Consider the following 19,433-nt stretch of genomic DNA (forward strand, 5'->3'; position numbering starts at 1 on the left):
ACAGCAAAATAACCAAACAAAACAAAGACATTGGTTAAAAAAAATGGATATCAACGACAAACAATATCTATAATATCCAAAATGTATTTCAATTTCAGTTGAAATGCGACCTTGTGCTACATCTCTCTCTCTCTCTCTCTCTCTCATTAGCCCTTGTCTCACCCACCCTAACACACACTGACAAAGACAAAGACAAAGATCCCCCATTTAGCCTTAACAGACTGTAGGGGCAAGTGCTGTTAGCGAGCACCTATGAAGGCCAGAACAGTACACAAGGGGGTGGGTGGCCAGCACCACGCCCAACCACCTTTGTCTCCCCAGTGGCAATGTTTACACACGCACCAGGTACTCATTTTAGGCTGAGTCAACCTAGGGGAGGCCCAGACCGGTTCAGATAATCGTCACTGGTGTTGGCCATGAGCAGGAATCAAACTCGGGTCACCAGGTTCGTAGCGCAGCGCGCTAACCGCTACACTACCGCTCCCCACAACACAATTAGCCCTTGTCTCACCCACCCTAACACACACTGACACACACAATCTCACACACATAGAGACGCACACGCTCCTCCCTCTCTCTCTCAATTAAATTCAATTCAAAGTGCTCTATTGGCATGTCAAAAACATTTTGTATCGCTAAAGCAATTACACAGAAAAATGGAACAAGAATTGAACAAGGACTAGAACATGAAATCAGTAATACGTATTAAGAAATAAAAAGAGTAATAAACATTCAGCGTTAATGCAACATTTTATAGGGTCTTTCTATCTTTCTTTCTTTCTGTCTGCCTTTCTCTTGCTGTCGCTCATGCACACACAGTCTTTTTACTCCAGTAAGAGCTGCAGTAAAGCAGCACGAGCCTCACAAGCCTCCGTTGATAGATCTAAATGTATGTTTTCGAACTAGTAACGAAGCCTTGGGCAATATAAAAAAAAACCTGCTGATTCCATGCCGGAAGAAAGCAGTTCCATTCACAAGAGTGTTTTAGGGACAAAAACCAGAAACTGTCTTGATATAAAACCCTGAATGACATCTTAAGGTGTGGTTTCCATAATATAAGCGAAGTAATTGACTCCGTTCTGTTTAATTATTGAAACATAATGCACACCCGAGGTGTAACATGCATTACCACCTTGGTGTGTGCATTATTTTTCAATAATTCAGTGGTCTGTCATCAGTTATTTCTTAAAGGAGTTAACAAACAAATTTTGGTAGGAGCATGTTCATTTAATCCGACCAATTACAAAACCAGTGTAAGCATATATAAACGGCTGCTTACCTCACTGGTGGGACAATTTTTCCGGCATCCCTCCTCCACCCCAACTCGACCTTCTGTCTATTCATAACTAAAGTGAAGTCTGAGGGGTGTTCAGAGCTCGGGTCAAGTCTCGAGCTCGAGCCCTCCACTATGGACAGCGAGTCGGACAAACTATGTTTACCTTTACCTCTATTCAAGAATACTGAACTTACATATGATGAGCCTCATGACTGATGCTCTAAACAATGCTTTTAATATTTCAAGCCACATAAACTGCTATTTTACTGGTGTGTACGGGCCTCTGTAATGAAGACTCTATTGTACGCAAGCAGTGCCAGGAAGCTGTCTGGGAAAACTCACCCACACATCTCTTTCCCGATGAAGAGAGCTGGAATCCCTCTGGACAGTCGCACCTGAAGCTGCCCAGCGTGTTCACACATTTCCCAAAGATACAGATCTCTGGATTCTGACTGCATTCATCAATATCTAAGCAGAAACAGAGAGAGATTGCAATGTTTTATTTGGCTTGGTCAGGTTTGCTCATGTTTCATCTAGTCAGACTTTTAACTAGCATTAACTCTGGTACACTTTGTAGTTTATTCTGGCCAATAATCGCCCACTTAGACAGGAAGAGAAGTCTGACTGGTATGTAGAGCGATCAACAACAGTTTGCTTTTCTACATGTGCCATTTAGGGGCAGATTTATCTCAAACAGATAATACTACAAAAAACAGGCTGCCAGGGAAAAAAACGAATTAAAATAATGGTGCAGCAGTCTCCACAAACAGTTTCAGTTTTTTGCGTGTTTTGCGTAATGTCAGACAGTGAACTGATTGTCGGTGTAGCTTTCTGATGCTGAGAAAGCATCACTGACCTTCACACCTCTCGTTTTGGAGATAATATCCAGGAGGACAGATGCAACTGTAAGAACCATCTAGATTCTTACATGTTCCAGGACCGCATGTGCCAGGATTGATCAAACACTCGTTGATGTCTGTACGGAAGGAGGAAACAAGAGTTTTCTTGAAAACAATTCAAGTCAAGTTGGTTTATGCACTGAAATGCTTAGAAAGAACAAACAATTACGCAAACACAATATGTAAACACAAAGGTAATGATATAAATTTATGAGTAATACAATTCTTCGGTAAGTATGTAAGTAAATTGAAACACAGATAATGGAGTGAGATGATGTAAATAAGATCTGTGTCTCACCTAAACATGTCCTGCCTTCAGGAGAGAGTTTATAACCATCCAGACACACACACACAAATGAACCCGCACTGTTGAAGCAGTTGCCATTTCTACACAAGCCCCCGAGAGACGAACACTCATCTATGTCTGAACAACACACACAAAACAAAGTATATAAAATGCACACAAACACTGAAAGAAGTAAACCATATAAACACACCATACGCAATTGTCTGCAGTAGAAACCACAGTTGAGAACTGAGAACAATGTGTGCGTGTGTGGATTGTACCGATGCAATCATTGTTGTGTGACAGCTGGAATCCTGGGTAACATAGGCAGTTGTAGGAGCCAACAGTGTTCTTACAAGTTCCATTACCACACGGCTGCTGCTCACACTCATCCAAATCTGAACACAAGAGAGAATATACTGTACAGTCAACATCATGTCTGACAGAACTCATATAACAAAGAGAGACAGCTGTATGTGTGTTGATCTATAACCGTTGCACAGGTCTGGAGTGGAGTAGAAGCCGTTGGGGCAGTAACAACGATAACTGCCAACCATGTCAATACACAGACCAGGACTGCAGACGTTTGGATTCTCAGCACACTCATTACGATCTGAGAGTGGAACAGTACAAGAAACACCATCATTAGCATCATCATCATCCACATACTGATGTTATGCGACACACACACTCACCTACACACTGTTGTGTGGGCGTCTGACGGTACCCAGGTTTACACTCACAGCGGTAACTTCCAGGAACATTCAAACAGACAGCGTTCAGCTGACACACTGGTCCATTCTGACACTCATCAATATCTACACACACAAACATTACATGATAAACAGAGGGCATGTACACACTGGAAGGTTTTGAGAATGAAAACCGAATGTATTTGCAGGAGTGAAGCAACCTAAATGATAATTTAATGTGTGTACAATATAAACTCTCAAAACCACAATGGTATAACAGCGATAATAACCATAGCATTGGTTTAGCGTATAGCGTCTGTTAACTAGAAATATGAATGCCAACAGTTTAACCCACTCTTTGACCAAAATTAATACTGTATTTTACTTTGCATTTAAAAAGCATGCTCTCTCTGGTATGTGTTACCCCCGAAACCACATGGCTGATGGAGAGATACCATCTTAAGTGTGACGCTTTCAATTACGCCAGTTCTTTAATGACTAATTGTTCAGTTCGGTTATACACACACTTCACAGTTTTAAAGGAATATTTAAAGTTCAATACAAGTTCAGCTCAATTGACAGCATTTGTTGCATAATGTTGATTACCACAAAAATGTATTTCGTCCCTCCACGAGTTGAAATACATTTTTGTGGTAATCAACATTATGCCACAAATGCTGTCGATTGAGCTGAACTTGTATCGAACCCGTAAATATGTTATAGATTTTGTTTTTGTTTATTTAACTTCATTTTTCTGAGAAAAAATTAAAATTAAACTTAATGGAACAAATATTTGGTCACCTATACCTACATAAATTACATTCATGGAAATACATGTCAGATCATACAATAATGGGTCAGTTAACGTCACATGAAGTTGTAAATGTTATGTATTACTTCATGTAAATGTTATGTATTACTTGTATTATCTCCTGCCAATATGACCGAATGGCCTGGCAGCTCCAAAATACATGAAAATGATCTGCCAGCTGTTCCCCACATTTCCTCCAACATAAACCCATTCCCAAGTTGCCAGTCTGAACAGATTTGAACTTGGGGGTTACAAAATATCTTAACAAATTCCGACAAAAGAATTCTCTCCAGTGGCTCGAATTAATTGAGGTAGACTGTACAAAACACATATTCCACCAGTCCTCCTCCGATATAGATTGTCCAGATTCCTTCTCCCATTTTAACCTCACCTTTTCTGTCGAATGTTTCTTAGTGGATTGGATAGATGAGTATAATTTTGAAACCAGTTTCCTACTATACTTGTTTTTATATGTCAATAAATATATAAATTCAATTGGTATCACAATTCCCTGTAAGCAGGGGCGTAAATTTCATCAAAATGTTGCGGGGGACAATAAACATAACAATTCTCAAGAGCAATTTTTGAAGGGGACACCAAGGTTTTTTTTGTTGTTGCCCCATTTGCATTTGTATTATTTTATTTCTTAAACAATTATTTTAAGAATATATCATTATATTATTTACAATACACATATTTTAATGATATTTTAGGGGGGACAACCCTTATGGGGGTGGGGGAGTTCTGACCCCCCCCCCGCGATTTCCGCCTATGCCTGTAAGTCTTATCTCATTATTATAATAAGTCCTGGTTTGTAAATACATAAAAAAAATCTAAATTTTCAAGACTATTTATTTCTGAAAGTTTCTGAAATCTGTCTATTTCTCCCCTTGATGAGATTGAACAAAAGGAGGTGATGCCAATTCTCCACCAGTGCTGAAACCTCCCATCAATCTTTGCCAGCTTAAAGTCTAGGTCAAAATCAACCCACCTCAATAGTCTAGTTTGTCTTTCAAGTAATGGTGATTTACACTCCTTAAACCAGATTCTAAGGCAGACATTAGTCCATTGATTTAAATTATTAGAGTGCTGCTCATACAAAGGTTTGCTGCCCAATACTGATTGTAGTGGGATATCTAACTGGGATACCTCCAATTCCTTCCATTTTGCTATATATTCTGGGTTAAATCAGCATGCTAATGGCCTTAGTTGAGCCGCCTTATAGTAATCAGATACTGTAAGCATAGCAGTGATCTTCTCCCTTTTCCTTTGGACAGTTGGAGTGTTTTGAATTGGATTCTTGGCCTTCTTCCCCCCCATATGAATCTTGAAATCCACTTATCCCAATCATTAAATTGTTTAAGCGGCACCTCATATGTTATAACTTTGTGTAGTATAATGTAGAGTATGAGATTAAACACTGGGTAGAGGAGTGGCAACTGGAATGAGCTGCAGTGTGAACGTTTTTACACTTTAACACACACACACACACACACACACACACACACGCTCTTACCCTCACAGATGAGCAGCTTGTCATTATAGACGAAACCCATTGGACATTCACACCGGAAACTGCCGATCATGTTGACGCACACACCGTTTTCACACACACCTGGAATCTCCCGGCACTCGTCGATGTCTGTTGATCACACATACACACACACACACACACATGGAACTGAAGTCAGAGAGAAATCTACAGATAGAATTGTGTGTGTGTGTGTTTCTGTGTTTATTCTTGTTTATCTTTGTGTGTGTTACCAACAACTTGTCCGGTGTAGATGTCAATGAAATATCCAGGTCTCTCACTTCCACACAGCACAGCAAACTCATCTACAACAGAAAACAACTGTTACTCACATGACTGAATGTGAGTAGGTTTTTGTGTGTGAATGGGTTTGCATAGCCATACTACAGGGACGAAAAATCCAGAACTGAGCAAAATCTGACAAAACCTCCTTTGACATTCGGGGGAGTCCCGAAAAATGCAGTACGTTTTATTTTAGGGTTAGCGTTAGTCTGCAGTGTGTATTATTAATTTGATAGAAAATAATCCATGATAGGTCTTCATTTAGATGTTTGTGTGTCTCTCACTGGTACTGGGTATGGGACACTGTTCACAGGGTTTGTTCCAGGCACGACCGATGTTGTAGGAGCAGCAGCAGAATTTCTTGGTCACGTTGAAGGTGAGTTCTCCGTCACATGTGGCGTTATCAGAGTAATAGTTCCGGTAACACAAACTCTTCCGCATGTCTGAACACACACAACACACATTAGACTCTGAATTAATCAAAATTACGAAAAGTGTTGTGTGCACTGTATATACGTAGTGTGTGTATGCATGAGTGTGTGTGTGTGTGTGTGTGTGTGTACTCACCCATACAGTTGTTTCCTCCATTAATCTGCATGTACTCAGGTGGGCAAATGCAAGTGTAGTTTCCAATGGTGTTATAACACTGACCTGGACCGCAGATACCTGGCCTCTCACACTCGTTTACATCTGAACACACACACACAAAATTAGTCATATTCTGATTAAAAGGCATTTACGTTTTAGTCATATGTCATCTTTCGACTATTTTATCTGGTCTATGGATATGACTTTGGATAAAAGCATCTACCAAATGAATAAATGCAAATGTAAATGGTCTAGTTTTAGTGGCTTGACTTAATTTGTTAATAATAGGGAACAACACATCTTAGCAACATTGTGTTTCCAGACCAGACACAACATTTTGTCAGTCACTTGTCCTCTATTTCTGTGGTGCTGTGCTAGGTAGCTCCAAAAATTCTGCTCCACATAGCTAAATGTTAAGCATCAAATATGTTCAGATTGGCTGTAATTTTTGCCACTTCATGCTAAATTCCCATGGTGTAATATAGTATGTGTGTCTGTGTGTGTGAGGAGGATGTTTGACTGACCTTCACAGATTCTGGTATCTTCATTGAGAGCAAAACCTTTTGGACATTCACAATGAAAACTGCCAAATGTGTTGATGCAGTCTCCACCCTGACACAAACCTGGCAGCTCCTGACACTCATTGATATCTGTCATAGCGAAAAGATGACATTTTACAAAATGTTCCTCAGCATGTGGAGGCCGGATGTGTAAAATAAGGAGTATATTTTAATGTGTGAGTGCATGTTCATCTACCCTCCAGTATCACTGTGATTGGATTGGGTCGGAATCCTTCTCCACCAGGACACAGAATCCGGTATTCCGCTGGAGTAAAAACAATCAACAAACCAGTTAATGAAACAAATGATATGTGAGCTCAGTGTTTTGGTTACTTGTCTGTGTGGTCAATGTACTAAGTTTATTATCGCTTATAAAAATTATTGCGAAAAGGAAAACTAGCAGTGAAAAAGTATTTTTGCTAACTAAAATAAACAAAATTTAGTTAGCAAAAGTATTTTGTGAAAAAACTAAAATAAAACTATAAATGTGCAATACAATACAAACAAAAACTAAATAGAATCATATAGGAAATTACTTTAGATTTATTTGTATTTTCAACCAGTGTTGGATGATATGATTTAATGAATCTCCCAAGCCTGATTTCTGACTATTGGTGTATTCCTTTGCTGCTGTCTGATTGACGAGAACAATTAACCACAGTTTGTGGGCATGCAAATCTGAGGGAGAGACTCTGTACAACAACAAAATAATAATCCAGCATGCAATAATGGCACTGCTATCTCCGTGAAACATTAAGAAGACAACACAAAAGAAATTAGAGTCTTGCTTAGTTGACCTAAATGACCTTAAAGGGATAGTTTACCCATAAAATGCTAATTCTTTCATCATTTACTCACCCTCATGCCATCCCTGATGTGTATGACTTGCTTTCTTCTATATTTAGAAGAATGTTTCAGCTCTGTAGGTCAAAGTGAATGGTGACCAAAACGTTTGAATCTCCAAAAAGCACATAAAGGTAGCATAAAAATAATCCATACGACTCCAGTGATTTAATCCATGTCTTCTGAAGTTATCCAATCAGTTTTGCGTGAGAACAGACCAAAATATTATTTCTGTTTCACTGTACTTCATGCCATTGCTGTGTCTAGGCACAATCATGATTTCAAACTTGATTACTATTCCTAGCACTTGATGCATGTGCAGAGCTCTAGCTGGCGCTATAGGAAGAGTAATCGAGATTGAAATCATGATTGCTAAGGTGACAGACAAGGTAATAGTGAAAAAGGAATTACATATTGGTGTTCTCACTGTTCTCACCCAAAAACAATTAGATCAATTCAGGAGACATCAATTTAACCACAGGAGTGTTATGAATTACTTTTATGCTGCATTTCTGTGTTTTTTTTGGAGCTTCAAAGATCTGGCCACCATTCACTTGCATTGTACGGACCTACAGAGCTGAAATGTTTCTAAAAAAAACATTATTAAGTAAACTATTCTATATCTAAATATTAAGTTTAGACATAATCTAAACTAAGAATCTTTGTTTCTGTTTTGGAAAGTCACACACATTTGGGATGGCATGAGAGTGAGTAAATGATGGGTGAACTATTCCTTTAAATAAAACTCCTGAATATACTTTGTGCCATGAACTTCGCAAATGCCCAGGAGATGTCAGAGTGAGTATTGAAAGTAGCGACAACGGCACATTTAGAGCACATTACTTTGTCAGCAAGTGCTGCAGTATGCTGTGTTGTTCTGAATTTGACAAATCTATTTTTTAACTTAATCTTTGTATTATTTTCAGCATGAGTAGCTTCTGATAAAGTGTCATCAGAGGCAGATAATATTTTGTGGTGTTATGTTACAATGGATGAATACTAAAACTTTGCTGAAACAATTAAAACTAACTAAAACTAGAGTGAAACTGAAAACCAAAACTAAAAAAGACATAAATATATATATTTATTTTTTTTAATTTTAAAAACTATAATAACCCTTCAGTGTACTGGTCTGTTGTGTGTGAATGACTCACTGGAGTTGCGGGATGGGCAGGCCTCACAGGGTGACCCCCACGCAATACCCTCAGAACAACAGCAGGATGCTTTGGAGACCCCTACACCAATCTCATTAGAGCAGTCCAGACTATCAGAAAAGTCGCCACGGTAACGAGCATCTCGGTAGCAGTTTCCAGAGCGAGTATCTGAAAGATAACGAGGATCATATTCATAATCTTCATCTTGTTTTCCATTAGAAATATCTAAACATTGTTAAAAAAAAAATTCCTCTAAAAATCTAAACGGTTTAAGATATTTAGACTTGTTGTCAGAGAATGTTTGGTAAAAGTGTGTTTACGATTGTTGGGTAAAGGTGCTTATGGTTGCATGGCTAAAGGCTGTTTACAGTTGTTGGATGTTTATTTAGCTATTTATTTTATTTGAATTTATTCTTTATTTTAATGGTCAGCCATTGACACTAAACATACAGTACTGATATTTATTTAGCTATAATTGTAATTTATTCTTTATATAAATATCATCAAGAGATGTTGAACATACAGTACTGATGTTTATTTAGCTATTTATTGTATTTTTATGTATTCTTTATTTAAATGGTCAGCAACTGATTGATACTGAACATTCAGTACTGATATTTCAGCTATTATTTGTATTTTTATTTATTCTTTTTTTTCTCAGTGTTCATTTCTAGAATTTGTTGACAATGTATAATAATAATAATGTCAAATATTCTTTGATAAAAATATTTATGAAAGCAGCCTTCTAGCATACACCCCCCTAAAGCACCAGATACTCTGGAAGTGGTCATTGCTTATGGGAAAGGTCACGAAGCTTCTGTGTAATACTCCCTTTTAATTCAGGGAGTAATAATAATATAAGTTGATTCCAAATGCATAATTTTGTTGTTAAATACATTTTTTGGAATCTTGGAATCAATAAAAAAACATTAATAACAAAAAGAAAGCAGTCTTCTGAGTACGTTTGCATAGTCATATTGGTGTCAAATCAGTGCACAATCCACACAGAAAAGGTCTGCTTTCATTCCAACTCAAAAATATACTATATTGGCCACTATTGGTAAATTGTGAATTTCCCCCTCTAAAATCAGTATCGGTCTCGTTTTTTTTTTTTTTTTTATCTGCATGTTGGTTAACAGTTAAACCACCAGATGTTGATTTGGTTGACAAATGTTTTTCAAAAATGAATAATATTTGAAAATGTAATTGTTTATTAGTAAAAGATTTTCCCAAACTGCACATGCCAGCATTTACATCAAGAAGAATTTACGAATTTTCACTTTTTTTGACCTCATAAACTGAAAACATGTTTATCATAGTAGATGTGTATTCAAGTAATTGTTTTGTGTGAAATGCATTTTGAATGTATTTTTAAATAACTTAGAAACTAAAAAAACTGAGCATCACATATTTTACCCATTTACAAGTTGTGTTACAAGGGGTGTTGATGGTTGTGTTTTTTAGATTGTCTCACCGACACAGCCGACTCCAGTGGGGTTGAGCTCAAAGTCTGGAGGACAGCTGCAGATGTAGCTGCCGGGTGTGTTGACACACAATCCACTAATGCAGGTGGTGGGGTCGGCACACTCGTTCACGTCTGACTCAGAATGGAGAGAGAGAAGAGAGGGATGAGAGGAGAACAGGGCTCAGCAGATACACACGTCACCGAGATGGTCAGAGAGGTTCTGATACCTGTGCAGTTTCCTCCACTGCGGTCCAGCTCATAACCAGGGTTACAGACACACCTGAAGAGCCCCGGAATATTCTGACACCGACCGTTCACACAGATATCAGCAAACGTGCACTCATCTATGTCTGTGAAGAGAGAGGCAGACAGTGAGTGACAGAAACAGACAGAGAGAGAAAGCATCAAGTGACATACATGTGGACAAATTTAAACACATCATAAACAACCATGACAGAACATGAAAAAATAAAATGACACTTGGAGAGGGACATACAGCAGCAATGACTACTAGATAATGTATGTTCTAACAAAGGATAAACAACGTGCATTTTTTGTATTATCCCAGTGTGTGTGCGTGTTGTTGTTGTTGTTGTCGAATGGGAAGAGTCAAGACAACAGCGACCTCACAGCACTGAGGCACAAACACACATAGATCTAAACTCACACACGGAATATACATACACACTCACACAGCATGCAAATGTGCAGAGGAAAACAGCTCAACTGGATCATAAAGGCATTACAACAGTTTACTGTCCACATACCATTAGCTTAAAATTACTTAAAGACAACATGAAATTGCATTTGCAATGCATTTAACGCTCAGAATGTGGCCTATTTCCAAGTGAAACAGAACGTGGCAGAAAAAATAACATGGCCATAAACTTTTGTTTTCAACGTCAAGATTTAAGGCTATATTTTTATATGAATGTATAAGGCAGGGGTCCCCAAATTATGGCACGCAGGCAGAATATGGCCCTCTGAAATGTTTTCACTAGTTCGCAGAACCATGTCACATGTTTTGACTGACCCACAGTCAGAGCAAGAGACTGCTTTGGCTGCTTAAACACTCTGCAGTGCTGAACTCTCTTAGTAGACTTGTTAAGGCTTACCTTAAAGAAAGTTGCTAAGAAATGTATACATACAATAAAGTTACCAATAATAAAATCATGTTCTGTGAATGGATATTAATTGTGTAAATAATCCATGTAATAAAAGCAGAAGAATAATCTCTGAGACAAAAATAATGTAGGCTCAGTCTAGTTCCTCTTGAAAACAAAGCAGAGTGACCTGACCCTGGCAGCAAAAAGTCTGGGGACCCCTGGAATAAGGGGAAGTGTGCATTTACAATGACATTACTGGTCACCATTTCTTTGAAATTTTTCACAATTTCTAAAAGTGCAAATATTCCATGTAGTCTCTCAATTGATATGAAATCATAAAAACTTAATGTATGATAATTATACAAGAATTAGATAAATATTGTCTCAAATAGTTGAAGTAAAGTGAAAAAAGTGAAGTATAGCATGTCAAAGATCTAGTGGAACTATAATGGGATCATCGAACGGGATTTGATTGGACCATAAAAATTAGAAATTGGTTAATAATGTTAAGTTTTCCACCCACAAGACTTATATGTCTGAGGTTGAGAAGGTTATTATATTTCATTATGAAAACAGAAAGACAGAGAGAGAAGGGTGGTCTTACCTTCACAAGCTTTGCCGTCTGCAGTGGGAATGAAGCCCATGTCACATTCACAGCGATATCCACCAGCACTATTCAGACAGTGTCCACTCTCACACAGATTCACATTATCAGCACACTCATCAGTGTCTGCAGAACACATACACATAAACAATGAAATCATGTTGTGTGTGTGTGAACAAGTCAGTATGAAGTGTGTCATTGTTTGTAAGTGATAGACCAATTTGCTGACTTAAGTCGTCAGCGCTGTCTTTTGCATTTTATTCAGTACAACAGTGATCTTTCTTGTGATATATTGTTTAACTTTTATTCTGATTCTTAAAATTATTATTAATCATTATTATTATTACTACAGTAAATATTACATTTTACTATAGAATTGAAATACTGTATATAGTATTTGTCCCATTTCTTCAATTTCAGCCATCAAGCTTACTTTTTATTTTGACATGAGGTTTTATTTTGAGGTGTGTTTTTGATGGAAGCTTCACATCTCCAGATAAACAGTTTGCTACATGGCCCAGTGTGATCATTAAAGCATAAATGCTGTGATTAAATTATATTAAATATAAAGTCTGCATATGCTGTTTGCTTAACAGTGGATGACTGCTCTGCTCTGTCATCTCATATATCATAGCGCATGTGATTTTGTGGAGTTTGGAATTATGAGCAGTCTTCTTCACACATTGGGCCTCATTCATGAAACACGAGCAGAACAACTTTTTGTGTAAATCATTCGTAAAGCTGGTCTGACGTAAATATTTGGATTCATAAATGTTTTTGAATTTTCAAAACATTACATGGTACGAACAAAATTTATACCTGCTCCCGATCATGTATAAGACATCCAATCGTGATGTGTTTTTCTTTTCAGACATGTTTCACCAACAAATATGGGGAACACAAATAGTTCGTGAATCTGGCAGAAAGTTTTCAAGAAGCTGCATTTTTACTCGTAAATTACTCCCAATATTGTCGTATATTTACGAAATTTTCATGAATAAACCCAATCACTTTAAAGCATGTAGCTCATGCAGACTAAGATTGCTGTCTTTCACGGTTTAATAATCACATTACGATGTCATGATTTTAATTTGATTAACAGTATGCTTATTTTCCCCCTAAATATGTTGAATTTGTGTGTGAGTATTTGGAAGCATTCATGTGTCAGGCAGACTATTTGCAAATATGTAATTAAGTTGGTGCTCAGTAATACCAGTAATGAAGATACACTGGTATCATGACATCTTTATTTCAGTACCGACGTGGTACCGAAGTACAGGTACTTTTGAAATCACTACTATCATCAACCATTTAAAAACTGGTCGACCACTATTGTGTGTGTGTACCTGTGCAGTAGAAGCCGTCTCCATTAAAGCCCTCTTTGCAGAGGCAGCGGTAGGAGCCCATGGTGTTCATACAGTCGGCACTGGGACTGCACATGTGTGTTCCATTAGAACATTCATCAAGATCTGAAACAGGATACACACAATCAAAAACTCACTAACTTTTTCAGCTATTCAGCATATTACATCAAAAACCATAAACCAGCACATTTAAAGTCAAATAAACATGAACAGCTCGAGGCAGTGTCGTTTCTGTGTTTGTATGTACCTGTGCATTTGATTCCATCCCCGATCCAGCCTGGAGCGCAGCTGCATTTGAAGCTGCCGGCTGTGTTCATACAGGTCGCATGATGGTCACAGTTATGAGCGCCAATCTCACACTCATTAATGTCTAAAATACACATACACACACGTGATGAAAATGTCAGAATTTCAGAGCTTTTTCAATGAATAATGACTTTAAAGTTTTGGTCTGTTCCTCACACAAAGCTATCATAAGAATTCAGAAGACTTGGAATATAGTGTATCAGTCAAATGGACTACATTAATGGTACATTTATGGTGCTTTCTATTGTCATTTTTGAAGCTGAACAGTATCTGTACCGGTTTACATACATTGTATTTTCATTTTGTGTCATTTTCATTTGTGGGGGAACTATCCCTTTAAACACAAGATGCTACGAACAGGTCAGTGCTACTCTGTCTATCCGTCTAATGAGTGTGAGTTTACGGACTGTTTTTAATGACTGTGCCATTGGTCTGTGTTGATAAAGTGCAGTTCAGCTGTGAGATCTTCACATTCTGCTCCCGTCATCAGTGAGTCTCATTAGAAAAGACAGACAGACTATCTGTCCTTAAATTACCCAGATCATAGTGACCTCTCATTCTCTGTCTCACTCTCTTTCACTATTTAGTGTACTGCATGTTTATTAGAACAAATCTAATCCACAAAAAATGCACAAACACATGTCGAACTGACAATAAATCAATGTGATAAAAAGAGAGGAAATAACTGTGTTTCAGAGTTAATTGGCCTGCATTTATCTACGATAAACAAACACATTGATTACATAATTTGCATGATCACACACATATAACACAAAAATAACACTATTTTAAAAGAAAGACTTAAGGATATAAACTGAAGGATGTGCTATTGAAGACAATTTATAAACAAAAGTATATGTTCACTGAGTGAGTGTATGTTGGTGTTTGTGTGTACGCAACGCCTGACCTCAGCTGCTCAAACTACAAGAGAGCATAGATGTGATGTCACTCTTATTTACAAGTGCTATCAAGGGCCTATTAAAACACAACTGATACCGAACATGGACAATCTTTACAAACACACATTTGGGTGAGTTTTTGTTACAAACAGTCATTAATCACTCACTGTACTTCTGCCAGATTAATCATCCAAGAATCCAACAGTAAAACAAACAGAACTCAAAATAAAAAATCTTCAGGAGGATGAAACTTTAATCACTCTAAGAAAACTACGCCATCTACATATTACTAAAACTCTTAACATTAATGTCTAAATCACAGCAGGACATATATATATATATATATTTATATATATACACACACACTGGCAGCCAAAAGTTTGGAATAATGTACAGATTCTGCTCTTATGGAAATGTATATAACTAATCACAATGTATAGTCAGGACATTAGTAATGTCAAAAAATTACTATTACAATTTGAAAAGAATTAGCAGGACTTCTTAAACTACTTCAAAGAGTTCTCATAACAAAATCCTCCACTTGCAGCAATAACAGCTTTGCAGATCTTTGACATTCTAGCTGTCAGTTTGTCCAGATACTCCGGTGACATTTCACTCCACACTTCCTGTATTACTTGTCATAGATGTGGCTGTCTTACAGTCTAGCTGATCCCACAAAAGCTCAATGGGGTTAAGATCCATAACACTCTTTTCAAATTATCTGTTACCCAATGTCTGATTCTTGGTTTTCTCTAACCTTTTCTTTTTCTTTTTCAAAAGTGGCTTTATCTTTGCATTTCTTCCCATAAGGCCTGAACTCATGAGTCTTCTCTTTACTGTTGTTCATGAAACTGGTGTTGAGCAGGTAGAATTCAATGAAGCTGTCAGCTGAGGACATTTGAGGTGTCTATTTCACAAACTAGAGACTCTGATGTACTTATCCTCTTGTTTAGTTGTACATCTGACATTCCACATCTCTTTCTGTCCTTGTTAGACTTTGAAGACTTTAGTGTACACCTTTGTATGAAATCTTCAGTTTATTAGCAATTTCAACATTGTATAGCCTTCATACTTCAAACAATGATTGACTGACGAGTTTATAAAGAAAGCTGTTTCTTTTGACCTTAAGACATGCCAGTCTATTGCATACTGTGGCAACTCAAAAATAAACTTCATTTAATAAACCAAAGCTGTGTTTTATATAATGGTAAGTGATTTTCTAGTACCAATTTAACATGATTACTCAAAGATAAGGTGTTTGAGTGATGGCTGCTGGAAATGGGGCCTGTCTAGATTTCATCAACAATTTGTTTTTTCAAATAGTGATGGTTCTGTTTTTTACATCAGTAATGTCCTGACTATACTTTGTGATCAGCTGAATGCCACTTTGGTGAATTAAAGTACCAATTTCCTTCCGAAATAGAAAAATCTGTACAATATTGTAAACTTTTGGCCACCAGTGTATATATGTGTACAAAAAAAGTCACTAATAAACTACCAAGAAATAAATGCTGAGAAAATGATGCAGATGTACAGTACATTACTCACCGCCAAAATGTTAGGGTGTTGCCAAGCATTGCTATGTGTTTGCTAATTTGTTCTGGGTGGTCACTAATCACTTTAAAAAGCACAACTCACCTCAACGAGCCACATAATTTAAGATTTGATTCATGTCTATAGTCCATAGCACAAACGCCATGACAAGTTACAAGCTGAAGTTTAATAATTACGTTTAAAATGTATTTTTTTAGTGGTGCTTAAAAAATAAATTGAAATGTTTTTGACAGAATCGTGAGATAAAATAAAATGGAAACCAAGAAGAAAGGAAAAAAGGTGAATTGTAATATCGGTGAATTCAAATGCAATCCATGTCTAGGGAACACACACACATCATGTGCGAGACACGCAAAGATGAGTGATGCAGACGTGATGCGCCACTCCTCCAGACTGCAGCTCTCTGCAGAATACTGCATAACGGATTGAGCTGGAAACAAGCCAAAGCATTTGATATTGATTTCATGAGGCAAAAATGAATAATAATAAAAAAACTTAACAAGCTTCAGAAACAGATTCAGAGAAACTGCTGCTGCCTGTGTGCTTTCACTGGGGGGCTGAGATTCATTAGCGATTGATCAGCATTCAGGAACCTGGTGAGGATATCTTCCAGATTTACACTGAGCTGAGAAAGCTCTCTCTCACGTGCAAATATCCTGAGCTGGAAGCTTCCAGAGAACATGTGGCATCTTTCTCTCAGCAGCAGAGCTTTGACTCACTTCAGATGCTGTTCTATCCTTCAGGAAAACACACACTAGAAACCAGGAAAATATTACCTCCATTTCTTAACTATCCAATGAAATCATGTAAAGCGGTTGAAAAATCCTGGTTTGAAAATGCCCACTGATTGGAAAACGGAAATTTTTGTTGTGAAGAAACACAAGCCTTCAGTCCCTCTTCTCCCAAAGTACCAACAAATAAATGGGAACTAAAAAGTCTCTCTAAAGTCCCTCTAGAAGGCTAAGAGGAAATATAGTTCCTCATGTGCGAAGGCGACAAGAAGTAGTATTTAGTATTAGTAGGCATCAGTTCACACAGTGGGAAAGGCCTATGGAGACTAGGGGATGGACTCTTTTGACTTGGACTTGTAAGCACCAGCAATGCATAAATACACACTTCAAACACCATAGCATTGTGGGGTAAGTTTATGCAAGGGCAAACACAACTATTTACAATCTTCAGGAAAATTCTAGTCTAACACTAACAATTTCAGAATAAATTGACAATGGTCATGTACACATAAACACTTCCATACAGCACCAGGCAAAAAGTATGTATTGACTCAGTACACATTCTTCAGTGATGTAAAGTTCTAATGTGATCCACTAGCAGCTGCGTCTGACAGCGTTCTGTAAACTCTCATCAGTGGTTAGTGTGAGTAACTCACAGCTCTGATTTTCAATGTGTTTAGGCGTCACCCTGTGCTGATTTGTATCAATTAGTATCTCAAAAGCACACTTGTACACTAGGGCCATTCCTCCAACAATAAAAATTGTTTTCCTCCCTAATTGGTTCATATTACTATTCTGTGTTTTATGCATTTTATTTTCTAATTCTTTTCATTTTATTTTATTCTCTCTGTTATACTCTGTTTCCTTACTTTTAACTTGCTTTATACAAGCTTTGGTTAGTCAAAGCTCTGAGGTTCAGTATTTGAGCTGAGCTCTGTATCACAAATACCTTACAACAAATCGCCTGATGACATACGATATGAGACATACATAAGTGTGTGTGTGCGTGCGTGTATCTCACCTGTACAGCCGGTGGTACCTTTCCTAACAGAGAATCCCAGGTCACAGTGACAGATGAACGAACCCTTTGTGTTCTCACATTTCCCACTGCGACATATGTTTGGATTCAACTCACACTCATTCACATCTGACACAGACAGAGAGATTAAAGACTTCAGCAGCATTTTCAAGACTCAATACTATCAGACGCTACTTTGATATACTGTACACAATGGCACTGAATGATTCCTATAATCATGATTGTGATTGTAAACAAATAAATGTGTTCATATTTACCCAGACAAGATTTCATATCCTCAGAAGACATTAAGCCATCAAAACATAGACACTGAAATTCTCCCGGGATGTTTGTGCACTGGCCACCTTCACAAATATCAGAATTGTCTTCACACTCATTGATATCTGCACACAAACACACACAGCATTCATGAGTTTAGTTGCGTGTTTGTCTAGTAGCTTGTGTTGGGCTGTAGAGTCACTACAAATCACATATCTATTATTTTAATTCAGTAGGGAGATGGCAGGATCACTGTTTTCTAATGTAGGTTAAGTAGTGGAGGTGTGTTGTCAAATGCCACAATGTTTAGTTTTCCTCAACAATACTTAAAAAAATCAAGTCATTGTGTCCAAAATTTGAAATAGTGATGTCTGATTCGCAAACAAAATGCTCTTTTGAGACGTTGCTTATCAGTGAATTGGGTGAAACAGATTTAAGCATGAATCATGAAGGTTCTCTGATTTCAAATAAACATGTATTACTGTTTTTAATAAAAAAATCTTCAATATCACACACCACCTTTGCAATATGGCATGCTACGTTTCACTAAATATCTGTTTATTAAATTGAATATGCAGCCTCTTTTGCATTTAAAATATGTGAATTGTAGGCTTCAACATACACAAAGGCAACCTGTACGCAAAAGTGAACTCATTGTAACGCTCTATGCAGAAGTGTCACTGACTGGGTGTCCTGAAACTGCTGCCACCGTCTGCATGCACTTACAATATTTGTGTGAAGCAGGATTTACAGATTCAAGATTTTCGAACTTAAATGGGTTGGAAACCTTAATAAAGAGAACTACTCCTCTAAATGATAATGGTAGCTTTCGTGTAGATTAGCTTATTTTGCTAGTGATTAGTAGATTTAGTAGATTTCCTGACACTGGTAGTGTTTGTCAGTGTTGTGTGTAGTTGCATATAGTAGTATATCTGCGTGTATGTTTCTCACCTGTGCAGCTCCTAAGGTCAGGCATGAGGACATAACCATGGCGACAGCTGCACTCGTAACTGCCCTCTGAGTTTGTGCAGAAAGTCTCACAGCCGCCGTTCTCAATAGTGCACTCATCAATATCTGAAACACACACACACTGACGTCACTATGTTCAGTCAAATCAGCAACGGGAATACTATATAACAGAGTAAAATGTTATTGAGCAAAGATTGCTCTTTCATAGTTCAGAAG

General features: G+C 37.6%; 1 protein-coding gene across 3 annotated transcripts in view; it reads right to left on the bottom strand.

Annotated features, from left to right (window-relative positions):
- The window catches only part of LOC127623258 (fibrillin-1-like), an 82,579-nt gene that overhangs the window by 17,984 nt on the left and 45,162 nt on the right, over positions 1 to 19,433 (bottom strand). For all 3 annotated transcript variants that reach the window (XM_052097629.1, XM_052097628.1, XM_052097627.1), the window contains 21 exons: positions 19,200 to 19,322; positions 18,248 to 18,373; positions 17,973 to 18,098; positions 13,709 to 13,831; positions 13,444 to 13,566; positions 12,098 to 12,223; positions 10,615 to 10,737; positions 10,397 to 10,519; positions 8,923 to 9,090; positions 7,122 to 7,190; positions 6,890 to 7,015; positions 6,345 to 6,467; positions 6,062 to 6,220; positions 5,729 to 5,800; positions 5,481 to 5,606; positions 3,157 to 3,279; positions 2,955 to 3,074; positions 2,743 to 2,859; positions 2,474 to 2,599; positions 2,133 to 2,252; positions 1,619 to 1,744 (listed from right to left, as the gene is read on the bottom strand). In XM_052097629.1, the coding sequence (XP_051953589.1) occupies positions 1,619 to 1,744; positions 2,133 to 2,252; positions 2,474 to 2,599; positions 2,743 to 2,859; positions 2,955 to 3,074; positions 3,157 to 3,279; positions 5,481 to 5,606; positions 5,729 to 5,800; positions 6,062 to 6,220; positions 6,345 to 6,467; positions 6,890 to 7,015; positions 7,122 to 7,190; positions 8,923 to 9,090; positions 10,397 to 10,519; positions 10,615 to 10,737; positions 12,098 to 12,223; positions 13,444 to 13,566; positions 13,709 to 13,831; positions 17,973 to 18,098; positions 18,248 to 18,373; positions 19,200 to 19,322 (2,568 nt within the window). The remainder of the gene's footprint in view (positions 1 to 1,618; positions 1,745 to 2,132; positions 2,253 to 2,473; positions 2,600 to 2,742; positions 2,860 to 2,954; positions 3,075 to 3,156; positions 3,280 to 5,480; positions 5,607 to 5,728; positions 5,801 to 6,061; positions 6,221 to 6,344; positions 6,468 to 6,889; positions 7,016 to 7,121; positions 7,191 to 8,922; positions 9,091 to 10,396; positions 10,520 to 10,614; positions 10,738 to 12,097; positions 12,224 to 13,443; positions 13,567 to 13,708; positions 13,832 to 17,972; positions 18,099 to 18,247; positions 18,374 to 19,199; positions 19,323 to 19,433) is intronic.

Source organism: Xyrauchen texanus, chromosome 29, assembly GCF_025860055.1.
Source record: "Xyrauchen texanus isolate HMW12.3.18 chromosome 29, RBS_HiC_50CHRs, whole genome shotgun sequence".
In the NCBI taxonomy this organism is placed as follows: domain Eukaryota; kingdom Metazoa; phylum Chordata; class Actinopteri; order Cypriniformes; family Catostomidae; genus Xyrauchen; species Xyrauchen texanus.